The sequence below is a fragment of the Littorina saxatilis genome, linkage group LG3, assembly GCF_037325665.1.
Source record: "Littorina saxatilis isolate snail1 linkage group LG3, US_GU_Lsax_2.0, whole genome shotgun sequence".
NCBI lineage: Eukaryota > Metazoa > Mollusca > Gastropoda > Littorinimorpha > Littorinidae > Littorina > Littorina saxatilis.
Genome location: NC_090247.1, coordinates 23,747,692 through 23,770,179, shown reverse-complemented (window position 1 = coordinate 23,770,179; position 22,488 = coordinate 23,747,692). Strand labels below are relative to the sequence as shown.

The 22,488-nt window shown below is 43.2% G+C and overlaps 1 protein-coding gene across 1 annotated transcript in view; it reads right to left on the bottom strand.

Moving 5' to 3' along the window:
* The window catches only part of LOC138961925 (dynein axonemal heavy chain 1-like), a 158,284-nt gene that overhangs the window by 55,217 nt on the left and 80,579 nt on the right, over positions 1–22,488 (bottom strand). The window contains exons 44-51 of the mRNA XM_070333604.1: positions 21,367–21,507; positions 19,104–19,264; positions 17,403–17,560; positions 16,678–16,851; positions 15,838–16,016; positions 15,324–15,560; positions 877–1,073; positions 190–325 (exon numbers count right to left, since the gene is read on the bottom strand). Coding sequence (XP_070189705.1) covers positions 190–325; positions 877–1,073; positions 15,324–15,560; positions 15,838–16,016; positions 16,678–16,851; positions 17,403–17,560; positions 19,104–19,264; positions 21,367–21,507 — 1,383 coding nt within the window. The remainder of the gene's footprint in view (positions 1–189; positions 326–876; positions 1,074–15,323; positions 15,561–15,837; positions 16,017–16,677; positions 16,852–17,402; positions 17,561–19,103; positions 19,265–21,366; positions 21,508–22,488) is intronic.

Genomic DNA, 22,488 nt, shown 5'->3' with positions numbered 1-22,488 from the left:
AAGAGCACAGTTAATACTACAGGTAATGTGTCAGGTATACCTGTGTGTTGCTAAAGAGAAAGACGGTAGATGTTCCCTCCATTCCCGCCTTCATCATGACTTTCTTCAGATCCTCCCTTAGTACAGTCAGGTAGGACTACAGGTCACACTCCAGGTAATGCTAAAGGTAATGATACAGGTAAGGTATACCTGTGTGTCGCTGAATAGAAAGACGGTAGAGGCCCCCTCCATTCCCGCCTTCATCATCACTTTCTTCAGGTCCTCTCTCCACTCCGACATGCCGTAGTTCTTGGCCAACTCCACCTGGAACAGGTCAAACTCAGACCTGTCCACACACACACACACACACACACACACACACACACACACACACACACACACACACACACACACACACACGATACATATATAATCGTTTGTTTCTTTAAAATAATATGTGCACACGAAGGTACTGAAAGGCTTACTCAGGTATACCTTGTCAGATAGATTGTCACACCAGGATTTATTGTATCAATAGATTGGAAACGAATAGTTTGGTTTAACGCGAAAAAGGGCAAAACGCTTTGTTAGTACTTAGAGCCAAACTCATGAATCAATAACAGTCAGACAGTGACACACAGGACCACAACAAACAAATGCGACGCAAGCCTTGTCAGCAACCGTCGACCAAGCCCCTTTCCCCCTCCCCCCTTTCCCTGTCCCCATGCCAAGCAGGAGGGATGTGCATGGCACAAAACAGGCAATAAGAGGACGGCGACTCACATGACTATAACCTACACGTATCATGGTATGTTGACCCGACCCCCCCCCCCCCCCCTATGCCCCGCAGGAGGTCGTTGCGTGAGACACATGACAAACAAAAACAAGACAACTTACACGTGCGCCGCGAGACGTGTCAGCGACTGTCTGCCCGATCCCCCCATGCCGAGCAGGAGGGCGTTGCCCAGCGGCTGCCTGATGACCCGCGAGATGCGACACACGTGCTTCACCGCGTCCATAAACAGCACCAGCTTCATCTGCGCCGTGTTCACCTGGTTGTATTCCTCCAGGTAGTCGTCTAGCTCCTGCACCAGCTGCAACACATCACCTGGCTAGTATCACAATCACCGTGTTCACCTGGCTAGTATCACAATCACCGTAATCACCTGGCTAGTATCACAATCACCGTGTTCACCTGGCTAGTATCACAATCACCGTAATCACCTGGCTAGTATCACAATCACCGTATTCACCTGGCTAGTATCACAATTACCGTGTTCACCTGGTTATACACCTCAAGGTAATCGTCTAGCTATTGGACTTGCTTCAAGCAACACATCCCCTTGCCAGTTAATCACCATTTGAGTGCATCATGTGACCCGCTAAATGTTATAGCAGTCAGGCCGGGACCCTTTATGTTTGTCACCCTAACAATAAACAAGACAAGGAACTTAGTCGATAAATATCGACAGGGGGCCGACTAATGGTTTAAATGTGAAATGTGTGTATAATAATGGGTGTGGGTCTGAAATGAAGTTAGGTAGTAGTTAACATTTGTTTTGAATAATATAAGATGTTTGATGGGTTGTTGACAGACCAGCTTTTTTGTCGGTCCGAGGGGGAGCATATCGTCTTTTGTTTCATATTTATTGACCAAGGCCGAAGGCCGCGGTCAATAAATATGAAACAAAAGTCGATATGCCCCCCGAGGACCGACAAAAAAGCTGGTCTGGCAACAAACCATCAAACATCGATTTTGTCATCATGTTGGTGGTTCAACATTAAGTGAAAAATCAACACAGGGAGCCATGGTTTGAAACGCGAGTTCTGTTATTATAATGCATGTTCGGGGCCCCAGCACGTTGTTCAAAGCTGGCGTGCGAAAGCAACTTACTGTGTGTGATTTGAGTTTATAATGTTGAGACAAGTATGTCAGGTTTGAGGATGCGAAGTTCTGTAGGTTCCGACTACAGAGTGGTGTGTGAAACAAACAGTAAGCGCCTTTGAGACGATAGTGCCCACATGTTGCATTCGAGCGATGGGATTGTCGTATTTCAAATGAGGTGATTTGCTTGCACAGTCAGCGTTGACCATCTCACAACAGATCTGTTATGTGGATTATCGTGCGACGTTCGAGTCGGGGGCAAGGAATCGCAGGAAGCAAAGATGAGTCTTTTTCCATTGTCACCTTTCTTTCCGGTTGTTGGTGCATATAATATTGTGCGGACAAAATGATGCGACGGCGAGTGTTTTTTGCCTCCAAGATTTTGTGGTGTGGGTATTGTTTTGCTCGTCAAGTTTCATACCCACACCAAAACCTGAAACACACCCCACCCCACCTTCCCCCTCCCTCACAATCAGTCCATGAACACAAACACTGACACACACAAATTAATGATCAAGTTACCCCCCCCCCCCCCAACCCTTCACTTGCACACCTGCAACGCAGACGATCATATTATTGATTAAATATTCATATAGGTCAGTGTTGGGTTTTTATATTTAGTCAAGTTTTGACTAAATATTTTAACATCGAGGGGGAATCGAAACGAGGGTATGGTGTATGTGCGTCTGTCTGTGTGTGTGTGTGTGTAGAGCGATTCAGACTAAACTACTGGACCGATCTTTATGAAATTTGACATGAGAGTTCCTGGGTATGAAATCCCCGAACGTTTTTTTCATTTTTTTGATAAATGTCTTTGATGACGTCATATCCGGCTTTTCGTGAAAGTTGAGGCGGCACTGTCACGCCCTCATTTTTCAACCAAATTGGTTGAAATTTTCGTCAAGTACTCTTCGACGAAGCCCGGGGTTCGGTATTGCATTTCAGCTTGGTGGCTTAAAAATTAATTAATGACTTTGGTCATTAAAAATCTGAAAATTGTAAAAAAAAATAAAAATTTATAAAACGATCCAAATTTACGTTTATCTTATTCTCCATCACTTGCCGATTCCAAAAACATATAAATATGTTATATTCGGATTAAAAACAAGCTCTGAAAATTAAATATATAAAAATTATTATCAAATTTTTTTCCCCGAAATCAATTTAAAAACACTTTCATCTTATTCCTTGTCGGTTCCTGATTCCAAAAATATATAGATATGATATGTTTGGATTAAAAACACGCTCAGAAAGTTAAAACGAAGAGAGGTACAGAAAAGCGTGCTATCCTTCTCAGCGCAACGAATACCCCGCTCTTCTTGTCCATTCCACGTGCACTGCCTTTGCCACGGGCGGTGGAGTGACGATGCTACGAGTATACGGTCTTGCTGCGTTGCGTTGCGTTCAGTTTCATTCTGTGAGTTCGACAGCTACTTGACTAAATATTGTATTTTCGCCTTACGCGACTTGTTTGTTCTTGTTTGTGTTATTGCAGAATCGGTTTTCTCTTATTGCTACACGTGTCTCTTCATTACATTTCACCATCGCCCTACCACCCTGCCCCTCTCGGTATTCCACCCCTCGGTTAATCGAATATTGAAGCTACGTTGAGTCAAAGGTCACAGAAGATTTGCATCGTGCAGCACTGCACGAATTGGGTCAAAGGACACAAACGATTTGCGTCGTGCCGCGAAGGAAAGATAATCGCGATCTTGTTTCTCATTGCCTCTCTGTTTTTCATTAGACTTGTCATTCTGCTTGCTCGGCTTTGTCAGATGTCTTCATTTCTTGTTGCTATGTTCTTTGCTTTATTATTATTATTTTTTTATTTGCGCTTAGTTTATCGATACAACGTCTTGTGCACGGGTCAAAATGTGTGTGTCAGGGGTCAATTGGTTTGACTTAAACTTGACGTTCGTGTTTCTCCAAACAGAGATACACGCACTCCATGACTTTGTGAGAAGATAAAACATATCGATAGGTTTCATTTGTTTGCGATAAAGCATAAATGTATGACCTTTGATGAGGTAGTTTTGTTTTTTGTTTACATTTGCCAGTTTGCCAGTTCGTATTTGGAACTTGGCGAAGCAGTGTCGTCTGTTTAGGTAGGTCTGGGGAAACGCCAATGAAAAGAGCCGAAGAATCCTCGAGCGTTTCTATTGGGTTTGCTTTTGATTATCCATGTAATAGGGCTTCCTGCAACTATGGTAACCGGGGATTTATTCCCCGGGGAACATGACATTTATTTCCCAGGTGCTTGTGAATGAAAACTCGTGAAAATGATGACAATTATTGGTATTTTGACAATGTGGGTAGCATGGAAATGTAAGCATTTGAATGTAAGTCTTAGGTACCATTGTACCCAGGAAGAGAGACCAGAGATAGGAGTAGGTTGCAATAGCTTGTGTGGTCTTTGAGTTTTGTTTTTGGAAAGATATTGTTAAAGAAAAAGAAGACAATTACAGTAATGCAATATTTATTGTGAAAACCAACGATTGTACAAAGAACATGTGAAGCAACATTATGTATATGATGATGTGAAGAAAATTAGTTACGATTTATATTATTGTTATTTAGACTTGAGACTGACAGTGTTGTGACGAGCGTTGGCTAATGGTAACGAGTACATATGTGTGTAGTTGTGGTGTGTGTGTGTATGTTTGCGCGTTGGTTTGGATTATGGGTGTAATTTGTAAAACAGATGTGACAGTAATAATGGAGTTCACATCAGTGAGGTTAGTTTGAAATGGAACACATGCACGTTTTTGAAAAAAACAATATGAAATTTTGAACCATGAGATCTTTATTAAATAATAAACTGAACATCAGCAAAACATCAAAGCAATTATTAATAAGGTTTGAAAAGCTTGACTTACTATGTTAAATAGTGGATTGAAGGCTGAAAACGTCATTTACAAATTACATCTGAGATAGGGAGGGCGGGTGGGGGAAGTGCTGAAAGTGTGGATGAGAATTAAAAAAAAATGCTGAGTGACAACAGGGATAGTTAAAGGCTGCTCTTTTCGTAGCGTTCATTAATTAATTCCTATTGTTTACATGTGCCAATAATGTTATAAAACTGTACCTAAGGGGACATAATAACGATTGGCTGTAGCTTTCGAACACAGAAAACATTATTTCAGTATTGCAAAGTGGTTTTGATAGTGTCGAATGTAAACAGAACAGTCTCAAAGTGAAAGTGGATGTTTTCCGGAAATTGCGAAGTTAGCAAGCTTGTTGGGCAACCCCAACGACAGCTGACCAGTCTCTACGAAGCTGCCATTAAGCGGAAAGCTCTCAAAATTGTCCGTGATCCGATCCATCCTCTCAACCCCTGTTTCGAAATTCTCCCTTCAGGTAAACGTTATAAGGTCCCTTTGGCACGCAAAAACCAGTTTAAAAAGTCATTCCTGCCTTCTGCAGTCACCATTTTAAATTCTTCTCGCATCACGTAGAGGCTGGTCGGCTGGGAAAAAAAACAAACAATGTGTACATGTGAAGGTGTGTGGGAAATATTTGTAATGTGATTACTCGGCTGTGAAACCCAACTCCTGTGATATGAGAGGGTAAATTTACATAGTGCAATATCATATTTGATTGTATCCCTTTTATGTTTTATGTTTTATGTGTGTCGTCCTATACAATTGTTGTTATAATCGTTTACAGGCAGACAGGGTGTGCCGAAGAAAAATTTCCATTTTTATGTAATATTTTAATGGACAATAAAGTGCTGTTATTGTTATTGTTATTGTTAATACCGGCAGAAAAGCGCGCTTTCCTGCTTAGCACAATACGCTACCGCACTAATCTGGCGTGTCAATATCACTACGTTTTGGACGTGGAAGGTGAGCGATTTCCTTCCGCCCTCAGCTAATTCAAGAAATCACCCCCCTCCGAGGTACACGTGCACTCAAGTTAACCTCTGCTTTGACCTGTGTGCCAAGAGTCAGATGAGAGAGAGAGAGAAAGCGAGAGCGAGAGAGAGAGAGAGAGACACACACACACACACACACATAGACAGAGACAGACATAGAAAGACAGAAGCGGAGAGACTCAGAGGGAGACACAGACAAAGACATACATACAGAGAAAGAGAGAGAGAGAGAGAGAGAGAGAGAGAGAGAGAGAGAGAGAGAGAGAGAGAGAGAGAGAGAGAGAGAGAGAGAGAGAGAGAGAGAGAGAGAGAGAGAGAGAGAGAGAGAGAGAGAAAAAAAAATGTAACTGATCTCGTGAGAACAGTTGAGGCCTTGCAAGGTTTTGACGGCAACAATAATAGACTAGGATAAATTCTCGAAAAGAGGCCTAAATAAAAAGAGGTAGGCATTTGTGGGTAATTAATGGCAACAGGTTGTTTCTTATAGATTTGGGTGTGCTGAATTCATTTCTGCCTGTTGCCAAAGTCAAAAATGCCTATATTCGTTACTATTCAACGGTTTCCAAGATGGCCGCCATGATATCAAGAGACTACTAATTCTCAAACAAATGCTTATATCTTTGGTGTTTTTAGAGATACAGTGTTAATTTTTGGCTAGTTGGTAGATGACCGATAGGCAATAGTTGCCTTGTCAGAGTATTTGACCTTGACCTTAAGTCAAGGTCACATGAGACTTGACAATATTGACTTGTACTGTTTTGTCATGTGTGCATTTTAAGTTGTCTTTTGGCAGTAAACTACTGCGAACTAATCACTAAAAATAAGTGATATTACCCAGTAGGTATTCAGCATTAAAATGAATATACATTGATCATCATTCTGACAAGGTCAAGGTCATTTTGACCCCATATTTCAGATGTGTTTAAACTTGGACGCCATCAAGATTTGCAGTGGCTCATCTGTTGTACACACTGGACATCTGATTCAACAATTACATTTCAGCAGGGGTTCAGATCAATGGTGCACAATCAACTAGGTCAAAGGTCAAGGTCAAGGTCAAAGTCAAAGGTCACTATTTGGACCATTTATTCTCAAAAACGGGGCCTAAAATAGAGATAAGCCATTTGTGAGTAATTATGGTGTGCTCTTCCCATTTCTGCTGTATGACAAAGTGTATATTTGCTAGTTTGTCCTGTATCATTAAATATTCAAAATGGCCGCCACAAGCCTGAAAACTCACCCACACACAAAAACTGACAATTCTTTAAACATAACCACTCTATTTATTATCAACTTTTGTTTCAACATACGTTTGTATCAATAACGTTGCATAATCAGTACACATTTCAACAACATTTAAGATGTTATGGTATTTCTGTGGCAATTATAACACAATATACACAAATCTGAAGCATGACAAACGTTAATGTTCCATAATACTCTGTCACGAGAAAAAAACTTCCGAAACATGTTGAGAACAAGCTCAGCAACAGGTAAACATATCAGCTATGTACAGGCATTCAGCAAACAATGTCAAATGTTCACATTTCATATGGTAAGGTCAATGAACATCACACACGTCCAAAGGGTCACGGTCAGTTCACCACTCGTTAACTCCTCGTGCATTTCCCGGCATTTGCACGCTGCTGTGCATGGTAGCTTCGCCTTTCTGCATCTGCACCTTCCACTGCTGCACTGCTTCTGGCAGGTGCAGAAGATGATGTCTAGGCACGCGTCTGGAACAGACGGAAGGGTTTTCAGGACGGGGAGGAAGACGCCATCCTTCAGTTGCCAGCCCATGCTTTCAATCGGCGGCAGGTTCGGCTTCTTTTCATGAGCTTGTTGCCAGACTGAGGCCTGATAATGAGCTCTCTTGATGTGGAAGCTCAGAGCATCACTGGATGGGGGCAGATTTTCTGGGGCGGTGGCTTTCCGGAACATGATGGTTCTGGCACCATCTGCAGTCTCACAGTTTGAGATGTACAGCTTGCAAACGAACTGCTCTGCTTCTTTTGACGTGTCGTCTGTCAGCTGCCCTTTCCCCAAATTTGCCAGCAGCTGGTGATGTTGCTGAAACACTTTCCACCCAGATACCTTGCCTTGGCCAGACAGGAAAGATGTGGAATCCGAGCCAGTGATGGCGTGGAATCCTATCAAGTTCTGGAGCTTTGCCTTCTCCATGTCAGGTCTCTTGGCAATATTGTGAACTGGGATGTACTGTCTACGCTGTGCTGTGCCAGTTTTCATCCACACTTTCTTGCACTTCATTTTGTCAAAATGTGCAAGAATCAATACAGCTACATCTGTGTCTTGTGAAGAAACAACCAGGCTGGTTGCATCGCTGTTCACACAATGCAGAACAACACGTGTATCACCCTCTTCGTGACTGGCCTCTAGCGGAGTCGTGTCCACGTCTGGCTTGGATGACTCAACTTGAGTTGGATCACTGAAACCACCGGAAACCACAACAGTTTTGTCATCTGGTGCCTGCAGGATGAGTTGCCGAGACAGAAATTTGGCCAGATCAGCTTTGTTCTCAGGGTGAGACATGAAGTTATCCCATTTGGCTGGCAGGGGTGTGTCCTTAGACTCTATCAGTTTCCTGATGGGCTGAGCTCCTTTGCTCCGCTTCTTTCTTGTTCCACCTTTGATTGACAGCTGATCATACCGATCAAAAACGATGTCGGTGCGTTTAAAGGCATGTCCTTGGGCAAGGAGAGACTTGACGAATGTGTCAGCAAGATCACCAAATGTAGCTGCACCTTGTGGCTTTCCAAGTGCACAAACATGTGCTTGCCCATCAACGACAAGTGTTGCCTTGTCTCCAAGCTCTTGTGCTTCAATGCCTGGAGGACAGTTTACACCACTTGTGAGGATTTTAAGCAAGCTTGCTTTTGATCCTGACCTTAAACTGCCATCAGTTTCAGCAAGTGAAGGGGGTACTGGCATCAGCTCATGCTTCATGATCACAGAAAGATCAACACTGCGCCCTGCTTCATAGGCCGTGATCAACCGCTGAAGAATCTTTCTGTCAGCTTTGACCGTCTTTTGTTTCCCACTCTTTGCATCCTTCTGCTTCACCTCGTACAGACTGGCAAATGTCAGAGGCTTGTTCTTCGGCAGAGCATCGCGGAATTTCATTTTCCTCTCTTCACAGGGCACAAGTCTCTCCCGAACAAATGTTTTCACCTGTTCTTGTCCTTTTTCACGTGCTGTCAACAGGTTTTCTTCCATGTTCTTGGTTGTAAGATCCTTCGATGCAATGTTCTGCAGATCTTCAGGCACACCCAGAGAAAAAAACCTTGAAGCGTTTAAGGTTGTCAAACAACTTTTCTTCATCAGTTTTGTCTTGTCTTTTTCTGGCCTTGTTGCATTCGTTGTGAATGCTCTTCTCGTCAACCTCTGCTCCAAAGACTGCTCTTGTTTCTCCTGCAATGTGAGATCGGAGATTGAACGAGAGGGCCCAACGGTTCAGAGCAGACGGTGTCTTTGTGATGCCCACAATCCCTCCACATGACTTTCCAATCCCGTTCAGCCATTCTTGACTTTGATCTGGGTCCACCTGGTTGAACTTGCTCTGGCTCCTCTTCACAACAAAGTGCCCAGCTTCAAATTCCTTCTTCACTTCTTCGGGGAGCTGATTCATTTCACTGACGTAGACTGTGCCCCATCGAGCATAGTTGGTATGATCATATCTCATGAAGTAGGGGAGCATTGCCGTGAAAGCTTGAAGATGCAGATTCCAGTCGCCATCTCTACTGGCGCGTGTGAACTGGAGAAGAATTTCTACCATCTTCAGGTACTCCCACCAGAACTGGAAGTTTGGATTGGCCCGCGAAGCAGCAAACGAGTCCACAAGGTCTGTGAAGCGTTTGTTGGCAAGAAGATGTACAAGTGCTGCTGTGTCATCACGAACCATCTCGTCTTCAATCTCTTGTGCGAGCTCATCATCACTGCCGTGGACGTACTGCAGCAACTGTGGTAGGAGTATTCTCCACAAGGCTTGCCAGGTCAACTTATGAGTTCGCATCCCTCTGACATAGGACTTGCCTGCCAGCACCTGTTCAGCTGTTTTCGGGCCAAGGACATTGCTCTCGACCAACAGATCCAGAAGACCAGAGCACTCCATGTGACGCCCGATGGCTTTGAGGAAGTTGAGGGACGTATGGAGACCACCGAGCCTCACTACCAGCAGATTCTGATATTCAGCTTTAGCCCATTTGAGATTTGTGTATATTGTGTTATAATTGCCACAGAAATACCATAACATCTTAAATGTTGTTGAAATTTGTACTGATTATGCAACGTTATTGATACAAACGTATGTTGAAACAAAAGTTGATAATTAATAGAGTGGTTATGTTTAAAGAATTGTCAGTTTTTGTGTGTGGGTGAGTTTTCAGGCTTGTGGCGGCCATTTTGAATATTTAATGATACAGGACAAACTAGCAAATATACACTTTGTCATACAGCAGAAATGGGAAGAGCACACTATAATTACTCACAAATGGCTTATCTCTATTTTAGGCCCCGTTTTTGAGAATAAATGGTCCAAATAGTGACCTTTGACCTTGACCTTGACCTTTGACCTAGTTGATTGTGCACCATTGATCTGAACCCCTGCTGAAATGTAATTGTTGAATCAGATGTCCAGTGTGTACAACAGATGAGCCACTGCAAATCTTGATGGCGTCCAAGTTTAAACACATCTGAAATATGGGGTCAAAATGACCTTGACCTTGTCAGAATGATGATCAATGTATATTCATTTTAATGCTGAATACCTACTGGGTAATATCACTTATTTTTAGTGATTAGTTCGCAGTAGTTTACTGCCAAAAGACAACTTAAAATGCACACATGACAAAACAGTACAAGTCAATATTGTCAAGTCTCATGTGACCTTAGGTCAAGGTCAAATACTCTGACAAGGCAACCATTGCCTATCGGTCATCTACCAACTAGCCAAAAATTAACACTGTATCTCTAAAAACACCAAAGATATAAGCATTTGTTTGAGAATTAGTAGTCTCTTGATATCATGGCGGCCATCTTGGAAACCGTTGAATAGTAACGAATATAGGCATTTTTGACTTTGGCAACAGGCAGAAATGGATTCAGCACACCCAAATCTATAAGAAACAACCTGTTGCCATTAATTACCCACAAATGCCCGAGGGTGTTAGATTTTCTGAAATCTGTCCTAGTCTATAATTATTGTAGTTCTCTAAGACTTTATTTCTGTTTGATTTGTAATATGTTGGGAAGACATATTTATCAATTGACCAACAAAATACAACATAATACAAAACGACACAACATTGTTAAAATCATTATTGGCCAACGTTGAACGTTTACGAAGGCCTCAATCTTCCCGCGCCGTAGACCAGATTAATAGGTGCTTGATTTTGGTATTTTGATTTACATAACATTAAACCTTTCTTGGGGTTCATGGTCATGGCAACAGCCATATTAATATTGTATGATGTATGATTTTATATTTCAGCATATGACTAAGTGCCAAAAGGTGCTCACAGAACAGAAGACGACTTTGTTTTACAATAAAAATGTTTCTAAAAACGTGTGTCTGCTGAAAATTGGTGTGTGTGTGGATGAATGTGCGAAGAGATAGTGGACATAATTTCGTGTGTCTGACTTGAACGGTTTTGAAGTTATCTTTGTTTAAAGTCAAAAATAACGCCAAAACCGGCCATCTGAAAAAGGACATCGTGATACCTCGTGTTTTGAATATGCCACAGAAAAATAACAAGAAGCACAAATGAATTGCATTTAGTTTGATTGAATGCCTGAAACATCGCTTTACAGACGAGACCAAACGTCAAATCTAAATCTCGAGAGAATTTTTTTTTTTCGATAACCGAATTTTAAGGTGTCGCACGCAAGATGATTCGTCATCACGGCATACATTTTTCAATCGCAGATATTTACTAAATTTCTTTTTCAAAAACTCTGGAATTGATGTCGACACGTCAAGCGATAACGGTGTATCAAACTGCTGTTTTTCAAGTAATCCAGCAAAGACTGCAGAACTTTTGAACAGCATTTTTGAAAACGATTTGAAAATTTCGTCATATCTTGCGTGCGACAAAATGTTCGGTAATTAACGGTTATTTTCTTTTAAAAACAAAATTTACATGTACAAAGATCTACTTCATTTACGGAACCACGTGACACATTCTGTGTTCAAAATTTGTGAAGAAATCACGAACCACGATTGCGCTATCAAGTGTTGAAATTATGTCGTCAACATCTTTTCAGATCTTGCGTGCGACACCTTCTTGCGTTCAACATAAAATGTCACTACCTTATCGAGTTTAATGGGTAAAACTAACTATTTGTTGTCTTAGTTTAATCTTCTTAATTAAAAGCGTAATAAAACCGAACTTCTAAGATGAATTTTAATTGAGATTAGCGAAAGAGCGGGCACGCAAGTCGACCTTAAAGTAAAAGAATGATAACACGAGCGTTTGTCGTGTTGTCTTGCGTGCAACACATTGTCCAAAAAGGAAAATGTATATTTTTCTCAGACGTTTTTTAAGTTGAAACCTTGAAACTTCACACACATTTGGGGTTTAATCGCCCCCATGCATGGTAAAAGTCTTGTTGACCCTTGTCAGATTTCAAGGTCACGGCTGGGTCACATGTGGTTCAGAAAACGGATGAAACATATTTTTTCAGAGATTTTTGAAGCTAGAACCTTCAAACTTCAAACAACGCTTTTGCTTAATGATTGTTCAACATGGAGAATTCAAGGTTGATCCTTGAGAAATGTGAAGGTCACAGCAGGGTCTCGTGTGGGTAAAAAAAAAAAACATAACCTTTTTCTCAGAGTTTTTCAAAGCAAGAACCTTGAAAGTTCACATCTTTGGGCTTAATAGCCTCCATACACGGTTAAAGTCTTGTTGACCTTTGTCGAATCTCAAGGTCACATGGGCAAATCAAAAACACGAAAATGCATCATTATCTCAGTTGTTTTTAAAGGGAGAGCCTTCAAACATCACACAACTCTCAACTCCGACTTAAAGAAGTTAAGGTAGATCCTTGTCACATGTCAAGGTCACAGAAAGGTCTCGTACGGGTAAAGCAAACAAAACAAACAGATAATATTCATTTTTTCAGCTTTGTTGTTAGCTAGAATAGAGGCACATGCCACCATTCCATTCAACATGACTCATAGAAATGTATGATGTATGACGTAATTGCATTGTGTGTAATGACGCGGCTGCCTCTGTAGTTATTCCAGCCTTTGAAGAAATGGCGTTTTTCCTTGCTTGGACACATTTTTCCTTTTCTTGGATGTTTCCGGAGTTTGGGTGAGTTTGGTGTATATGGTTGAACACAATTTAAAATTTGCATAAAAGTGTATTAAAATAAACAGTGGTAGCCAGTCTCATCTGTTGTGTCGACAATTTAATCTCTTTTGTGTGACCTCAACTTGACCCCTCTGAATGCTCTCAATCATGGAAATTGACCACACTTTGATTATAACCAAACAACATCAAAACTTTGGAATGTGTGAAGTTTCAAAGGTGTTGCTTAAAAGGCGTTCGTGAAAATGACAATTGTATGTGTCTGACTTCAATGCGACCCCGCTGCGACCTTGACGTTTGATTTTATCAACCAGACTTTCATCATGTGTGAATGACTTCAAACACTATAAAACTAGTTGAAGAAATTGACAATTTTTCAAAGTTTAAGCCAGATGGCACTGCTGTGACCTTGAAATTTGACAAACATTAACCAGGCGGTCACCTTTTTAGAAAATATCCTTAAAGGATCTTTAACCTCACTGTGACCTTGGAATTTGATGAGGTTTAATTTAACTTGCGTAGTGTGCCAAGTTTCAAGGCCCTAGCTTCAAAAACATATGAGAAAACCTCATTGAAAAATGTATATGTTTGACCTCAACGCGACCCTGCTGTGACCTTGACTTTTTCAACCAGACTTTAATCGTGTGTGAACATTATACACTAGAACTGTGTGTATTTTCAAAGCTCGTGCTATAAACGCGCTGAATAAATTGAAAATATTCCACATTTGGACCAGATGTGACCCCGCTGTGACCTTGAACTTTGACAAAGATTAACAAGCAGGTCACTTTTAATGAGGTTTTATAAAAATGCTGAAAGTATGTGAAGTGTGTAAAGTCTAACTGATCTAGTATTAAAACATGTAAGACGTGACAACGACAATTTTCCAGTTTGCAAAGGAAATTTAACCTCGCTGTGACCTTGAAATTCAATGTTGTTTAATGTGATGTGCGCCATACCTGGAGGTCATTATACTTTGGTTGTGTGCCAAGTTTCAAAGCCCTAGCTTTAAAAACGTGCGAGATAACCTTAATGCTATGACTCAGTGCCGTTTTGAATGATATAACGAACAAAATTATCGTTATTTGTAAAATCATTTGGGTAAATTTATCTTTTCTTTTCGTAATTGGGTTCCAGCATCTGTTGTCTTAACAAAAATCACAATATCAGTCGTGTTTGTCAACTTTTATTTTTTAGCCCCTTTGTCCGCTTTTCGTGCGCACCTTTTGGCACTTAGTCATATGTGAATTACATGTCATCATACCAAACTGTCAAACATTTTTATTCCTACATTATTCTGATTGATCACAACCAAACCTACTATCATTGGACACATCCAAATGCAAGCGCCTGTTTTTGACAACTTGCCATTGACCTGGCCCCCATAACAAAGTTTTGCATTACAAATGGCAGCGTGACTTATTCTAAGGAATGACATTTTTCGTGTTTGTAAATAAAACCTTTTTTTGTGTAAAATGACTAAAAAGCCAGTTTTGTCGGTGGGTGCTCTACAGAATGGCAAGGCACCGCCCATCCGCTGAGCGTGGCATGCGGACCTGCTCACTTCAAAATTACATGGTCAAAGTTTTAAAGAATCAAAAGAAACGGCGTCATTGATTTACGTCAAATGTACTATCATGTCATTTCCCGACTTTCTGGCGTTGATTCTGAGTCTGTTGTTCTCTCTTCGACAAGATAAAACAAAGCTACTGAAAATTAATATTTGTTAAGCATGTTTGAGTTGTGTGTGCTCATTTTAGCTGTTAATATTCATTACGGTAAGTCATTGGCAAATGCAGGTCACGAGAAAATGGATATCTCAGCCTGAGCCGGTGTCACGATCTGAAAACTCTGCCTGAACAATCCTTCTCAATGCGGTCAATGCGCATGCGCAAACATGGGGAGATTAATCAGGTCGTGCACAACCTAACCCTAACCCTTACCCTAACCCTATAATCCTAACCCTAACCCTAACCCATGGTTAGTTCGGTCAAAGGGTCGCATTTTTTAAGTCCAAGATTGGAGCATGCGCATTGACCACAATGAGAAGGATTGTTCAGCAGAGGTTTCAGTTCGTGACACCGGCAGTGTCATTCCTTAGAATAAGTCACCCTGGACAGCCTGAACAAAGTACCACCAACCATGCCCAGCCCTAACCTAGTCGTGGCCAGACACACACATTACACAACCAGCCAGCCAGCCAGCCAGCCAGCCAGCCAGAACAAAGTACCACCAACCATGCCCTTGCCCTTACCTTGTCGTGGTCAGCCACATAGACGTACTCGCGCTCCTCAGTACCAGAGCCGCCGGTAAAATCACAGAAGAGGTAGGGCCGTTGCGTGATGACGTCATCAATGTCGACGCCGAAGTTGTCCTTCATCTTGTCCGCCAGCAGGTTCTCGAACCAGTCGCGGTCCTCGTCGTTGACCAGGCGGTCCTGGAACACGCGGCAACTCTCGTGGTACCACACCCCCAGCATGTCCTGCGGCGTCTGCACACATAAGTTCGTCTCGGTGACTTTGTCATCATGAGCAGTGGAACATTAGGTCGCTGACAGACGGTAGGTTGACCCGACCTTATTTACATAAAGAGATAGTACAGGCATCACCCACACTCCCCACAAAGCGATCCGACAGTCTGGCTTACCCGCACTTTGCTTGGCGACACCAAACCCTCACACAGACATACACACAGAGATAATACAGACAATGCGAATATGCCGCGCACAGAGATAGTACAGACATCGTACACTCGCCTGACTGTCTTACATTGACCATGGAAGACGGCACCATGAGGATGCCCTGGAACACCTTGGACAGGTCTCGCAGATTGAACGTGTAGTGCGACTTGGCGGGGGTGGGCAGCAGTTGATTCTGGATCGTGTTGTACGTGCTGATACACGTGTCCACCAGCTGGTCACACAGCACGGACAGCGTTGACCCCGTGCCTGTCACACACACACACACACGCACACACACACACACACACACACACACACACACACACTCACGCACAGACACAGATACACACACACACAACCGTACACACACACAAACACACACACACACACACAAACACACACACACACACACACACACAAACACACACACACATGATGTCAAAGTGATGGTGTAGCAGTTACATGGTTTATTTTTGTAAGTTTATGCTTTAACCAGTATAACTACTCGACTGTCAAACACCCGCACAGTGATGATGGTGATGATAATTATAATGATGATGAGGATGACGATGGCAATGACGACGACGACGATCATGATGCTGCCGCTGGTGCCGCTGCTAATGATGATGATAATGATGACGATGATGATGACGACGACGATGATGACAATGATGATTAAGACGACGACGACGACGGCGACGGCGACGACGACGATGATGATGATGATGATGATGATGATGATGATGATGATGATGATGATGATGATGATGATGATGATGATGATGATGATGGTGACGACGTACGGAGCCAGGACTTCATGATGACGGAGAAGATCTTTCTCTTGCTGGGGTCCTCCATCTCGGTGATGATGATGATGATGATGATGATGATGATGATGATGATGATGATAATAGAGGTGACGACGTACTGAGCCAGGACTTCATGATGACGGAGAAGATCTTCCTCTTGCTGGGGTCCTCCATTTCGGTGAAGGCGAGGTAGTTGAAGTGGCGCAGCAGCCTGGCGGTGACGGGGTTGCGACCGCCCCCTGGCGGCCCCATGGAGCACATGAAGTTGACGTCCACCAGGTTCCGGAACTCACCTGGGGCATCACAAGCGACCTTGTGCACTTGTAGACAGCTTATCCGTCTCTACTTCGGTCTTTCTGTCTATCTGTCTGTCTCCATCTCTCTCCATCTCTCTCTCTCTCTCTCTCTCTCTCTCTCTCTCTCTCTCTCTCTCTCTCTCTCTCTCTCTCTCTCACACTTTTGTTTGTTTGTTTGTTTGCCGCCAGCCGACCACGAAGGGCCATATCAGGGCGGTGCTGCTTTGACATATAACGTGCGCCACACACAAGACAGAAGTCGCAGCACAGGCTTCATGTCTCACCCAGTCACATTATTCTGACACCGGACCAACCAGTCCTAGCACTGACCCCATAATGCCAGACGCCAGGCGGAGCAGCCACTAGATTGCCAATTTTAAAGTCTTAGGTATGACCCGGCCGGGGTTCGAACCCACGACCTCCCGATCACGGGGCGGACGCCTTACCACTAGGCCAACCGTGCCGGTTCTCTCACACTTCTTCTGTTTCTGTCTGCCTATCTCTCTGTACAATCCCCCAAAAGTCCATGTCCTGCCGGACGGACTCACCGATGACCTTCCTGTCGTACCAGCCCCCGAAGTCCATGTACTGCCTGATGAGCTCGATGGGGGGCTGCGCGCCGAACACCTCCAGGGCCGGCATGTTGAGGTCGTCGATGAAGAAGATAGAGTAGCGGCCCAGGGGAGGTCCGAACACGCCCTTCCGTCTGAACACAGTACACATATTGCATGACGAACCGCCCTTCCGTCGGAACACAGTACACATATTGCATGACGATTACGCCCTTACGTCTGAACACAGTACACATATTGCATGACGAACACGACCTTCCGTCTGAACACAGTACACATATTGCATTACGATTACGCCCTTACGTCTGAACACAGTACACATATTGCATGACGATTACGCCCTTACGTCTGAACACAGTACACATATTGCATGACGATTACGCCCTTACGTCTGAACACGGTACACATATTGCATGACGAACACGCTCTTACGTCTGAACACAGTACACATATTGCATGACGATTACGCCCTTACGTCTGAACACGGTACACATATTGCATGACGAACACGCTCTTACGTCTGAACACAGTACACATATTGCATGACGATTACGCCCTTACGTCTGAACACGGTACACATATTGCATGACGAACACGCCCTTCCGTCTGAACACAGTACACATATTGCATGACGATTACGCCATTACGTCTGAACACAGTACACATATTGCATGATGATTACGGCCTTACGTCTGAACACAGTACACATATTGCATGACGATTACGCCCTTACGTCTGAACACGGTACACATATTGCATGACGAACACGCCCTTCCGTCTGAACACAGTACACATATTGCATGACGATTACGCCCTTACGTCTGAACACAGTACACATATTGCATGACGAACACGCCCTTCCGTCTGAACACAGTACACATATTGCATGACGAACACGCCCTTCCGTCTGAACACTGTACACATATTGCATGACGAACACCCCCTTACGTCTGAACACAGTACACATATTGCATGACAGGAGGGTAGAAGATGTTTTGCCACGTGGCGCATTGACTCCGAGATAATGCCTATAAGAGAGGGAGTACTTTTTCTGCTATTTCCCCTTCTACAAATCCCCTTTTCCTGTTTTGTAAAGAGCATGTCAATAAGCTTTGCTTGTTATGCTCCTTTGATTCTAGTTGTTGTATGCGGCCTTGTTAGTTGTAGTTCTATGGATACAACTAAGGACTGGGTGACCGAGTGGTAACGCACTTGCGCTCGGAAGCGAGAGGTTGCGAGTTCGACCCTGGGTCAGAGCGTTAGCAATTTTCTCCCCCCTTTCCTAACCTAGGTGGTGGGTTCAAGTGCTAGTCTTTCGGATGAGACGAAAAACCGAGGTCCCTTCGTGTACACCACATTGGGATGTGCACGTTAAAGATCCCACGATTGACAAAAGGGTCTTTCCTGGCAAAATTGCATAGGCACAGATAAAAAAAATGTCCACCAAAATACCCGTGTGACTTGGAATAATAGGCCGTGAAAAGTAGGATATGCGCCGAAATGGCTGCGATTTGCTGGTCGATGTGAATGCGTGATGTATTGTGTAAAAAATTCCATGTCACACGGCATAAATAGATCCCTGCGCCTTGGGTCCGAGTCTGGAGATACGCGCGCGATATAAGACTTCATATAACACATAACATAACTGTCGAAACTAAGCGAGGGAGAGATGCTGACCGTTTGTCCAGCTTGCCGTCCATGAGGTCCTGAGTCTGGTTGCTGCTGGTCTTGGCGGAGAAGATGATGAACTCTGGGATATATTTTTCGGCCAGCCCGTTAACCAGCTTGTCAGAGATGGTCAGTGTCTTGCCCGTGCCGGTCGGCCCTATGATCAGCACCTGTCGTGTACACAAACACTTTGATCAGCACCTGTCGTGTACACAAACACTTTGATCAGCACCTGTCGTGTACACAAACACTTTGATCAGCACCTGTCGTGTACACAAACACTATGATCAGCACCTATCGTGTACACAAACACTTTGATCAGCACCTGTCGTATACACAAACACTATGATCAGCACCTGTCGTGTACACAAACACTTTGATCAGCACCTGTCGTGTACACAAACACTATGATCAGCACCTGTCGTGTACACAAACACTATGATCAGCACCTGTCGTGTACACAAACACTTTGATCAGCACCTGTCGTGTACACAAACACTTTGATCAGCACCTGCCGTGTACACAAACACTATGATCAGCACCTGCCGTGTACACAAACACTATGATCAGCACCTGCCGTGTACACAAACACTATGATCAGCACCTGTCATGTACACAAATACTATGATCAGCACCTGTCGTGTACACAAACACTATGATCAGCACCTGTCGTGTACACAAACACTATGATCAGCACATGTCGTGTACACAAATACTATGATCAGCACCTGCCGTGTACACAAACACTTTGATCAGCACCTGCTGTGTACACAAACTCTATGATCAGCACCTGTCGTGTACACAAACACTTTGATCAGCACCTGTCGTGTACACAAACACTTTGATCAGCACCTGTCGTGTACACAAACACTTTGATCAGCACCTGTCGTGTACACAAACACTTTGATCAGCACCTGTCGTGTACACAAACACTTTGATCAGCACCTTTCGTGTACACAAACACTTAGCTTAGAAAGTGTTTCTGCTAGCAGTCTCTGGAAATGACTCCAGTCAAACCAATGAACAATTGAGCAAGATAATAAATCGAAAAATATCAATCTTGCGTGCAGATTAAACATGATATATTCCATGTTGATAAACACAATAGTTATATTGCGTGTAGATAAACACTATAAGATGTTTGGTTGCTTGTTGTCAGACCAGCTGTTTGTGTTGGTCCGAGGGGACCATATCGCCGTTTGTATCATCTTCATGGACCAAGGCCGAAGGCCGAGATTGATACAGCTGTAACAAAAGGCAACATGCTGGTCTAACAAAATTGCAACCAAACGGTTTTTGTCATAATGTTAGTAGTGCAACAGTACGCACAATCACCCACAGGGAGCCGATTTTTAAGAATGCAATTCAGGGCCCCAAAACGCGTCAGAAGTTCAATCGATTGCGTCATAATTGAAAATGTGACGTCAAACGTAAATTTTACGTCGCTTTTCTTCCAGTCCACAAATGCACAGAGCTGCCATCATATTTGTGAGGTCAGTCATTTTATAGCATGTACCTTTTCTTTTTGTTTCAATCCTTTTCGTTGCGCAATGTGTGATTGCATAGCTTAGTTGCAAAATGACCATGAGTTGTCGCGGGAATGTCCAACATTGATTGGGTGTTCGAGAGCAAACGTTTACAGTCGTTGTCCTCGGAAACACGAATCATAATCTACGATGGTTCCATAAATCAAACAAACAGCCTACATGGCTTTTACTTCGACAATCCATGTCTCGCCTGAATATCAAAACCATTGGCAACTTGAATGTATCACATATGATTAGTGTTTTTTGTTACCCAGCTTGTTATGAATGAAAAGTGGTAAAAATGATGACAAAGCATCTTGTCTATCAAGTGTATGTCACTTGATACAACAGTTTCAAATATAGTGTTGTTATTGTTATTGAAATTCAGTGTATGTGTGTGTGTGTTTGTGTTTGTGTGTGTGTGTGTGTGTTTGTGTGTGTGTGTGTGTGTGTGTGTGTGTGTGTGTGTGTGTGTGGTGTATGTGTGCGTGGTGTGTGTGTGTGTGTGTGTCCCGTGAGTGACTGCTTAGGAATTTTAGATGTATTTTAGTGCAACTCTCAATTCTTAGTAAATGAGATATGTTTTAGTGTTGAGTGCTATTCTTAATTCTTAGTAAATGTGATGTATTGTATGTCTGTTACCGACCGACACTGCAAGGCAATTTTCCTTGTTTTGGTAAGGACAGTAAAATGTTGAGCGTTGAGTGTCTTGAGTGAGTAGTGCAGGCCAGCTGTCCAGCACTCACGGGCTTCTTGATGGCGAGCAGCATGCCGATGATGTGAGCGCTGCGCACGGTGTCTATGGTGGGCACCAGGATGTCGGAGTAGTTCATCTCGGCCGTCACTTCGTACTTGGCCTGCCCGTACATCCAGTTCCGCCACACCGCCTGTAACACACCAAGCCTGTAATACACACCACCTGAAACACAACATTGAACAAGCCTGTTACACACACCGCCTGTAACACACCAAGCCTGTCATACCCCACACCACCTGTAACACACCAAGCCTGTAACACACACCACATATAACACACCAAGCCTGTTACACACCAAGCCTGTTACACACCAAGCCAGTTACAAACCAAGCATGTTACATACCAAGCATGTAATACACAGCACCTGTAACACACCGAACCTGTTACACACCAAGCCTGTAATACACTCCACCTGTAACACACCAAGCCTGGATCACACACCACATGTAACACACCAAGTCCGTTACACACCAAGCCTGTATCACACACCACCTGGAACTCAACAAGCCTCTTACACACACCGCCTGTAACACACCAAGCCTGTAACGCACACTTTACTTTTAATGGCTGAAAACGCCAGCTAAACGAGGATCACCAAGTTCATTTTGCTCCAGAAAAACCCGTTGCTTCGGCAAAAGATGACATTATGCAGAAATGCTGCAGAAAAGACAGTTTTTCTCAAGCATTTCTGTTTTTCTGCAGAATAACTGAATAATGCCAAAATGCTGAAGAAAAAGTGTAAACAATTTTACTCCAGTAAAACAACATCACCGTTTTACTGCAGCATTCTTGATTTCAATTTTACTGCAGTAAAACTGTCTTACTGCAGAAAAAAAAACGTTGCTCTCGCGAAAGATGACATTATGCAGAAATGCTGCAGAAACAAACAGTTTTTCTCCAGCATTTCTGTTTTTCTGCAGAATAACTGATAAGGATAGTGGTGCAGTGTGATTGATATAACGTGAACTGTGTGAGCCTTGGTGTTTAAACTAGGTGGTGAGGTGGTGCAGTGTGATTGATATAACGTGAATTGTGTTAGCCTTGGGGTGTAAACTAGGTGGTGGGGTGGTGCAGTATGATTGATATAACGTGTAATGCGTTAGCCTTGGTG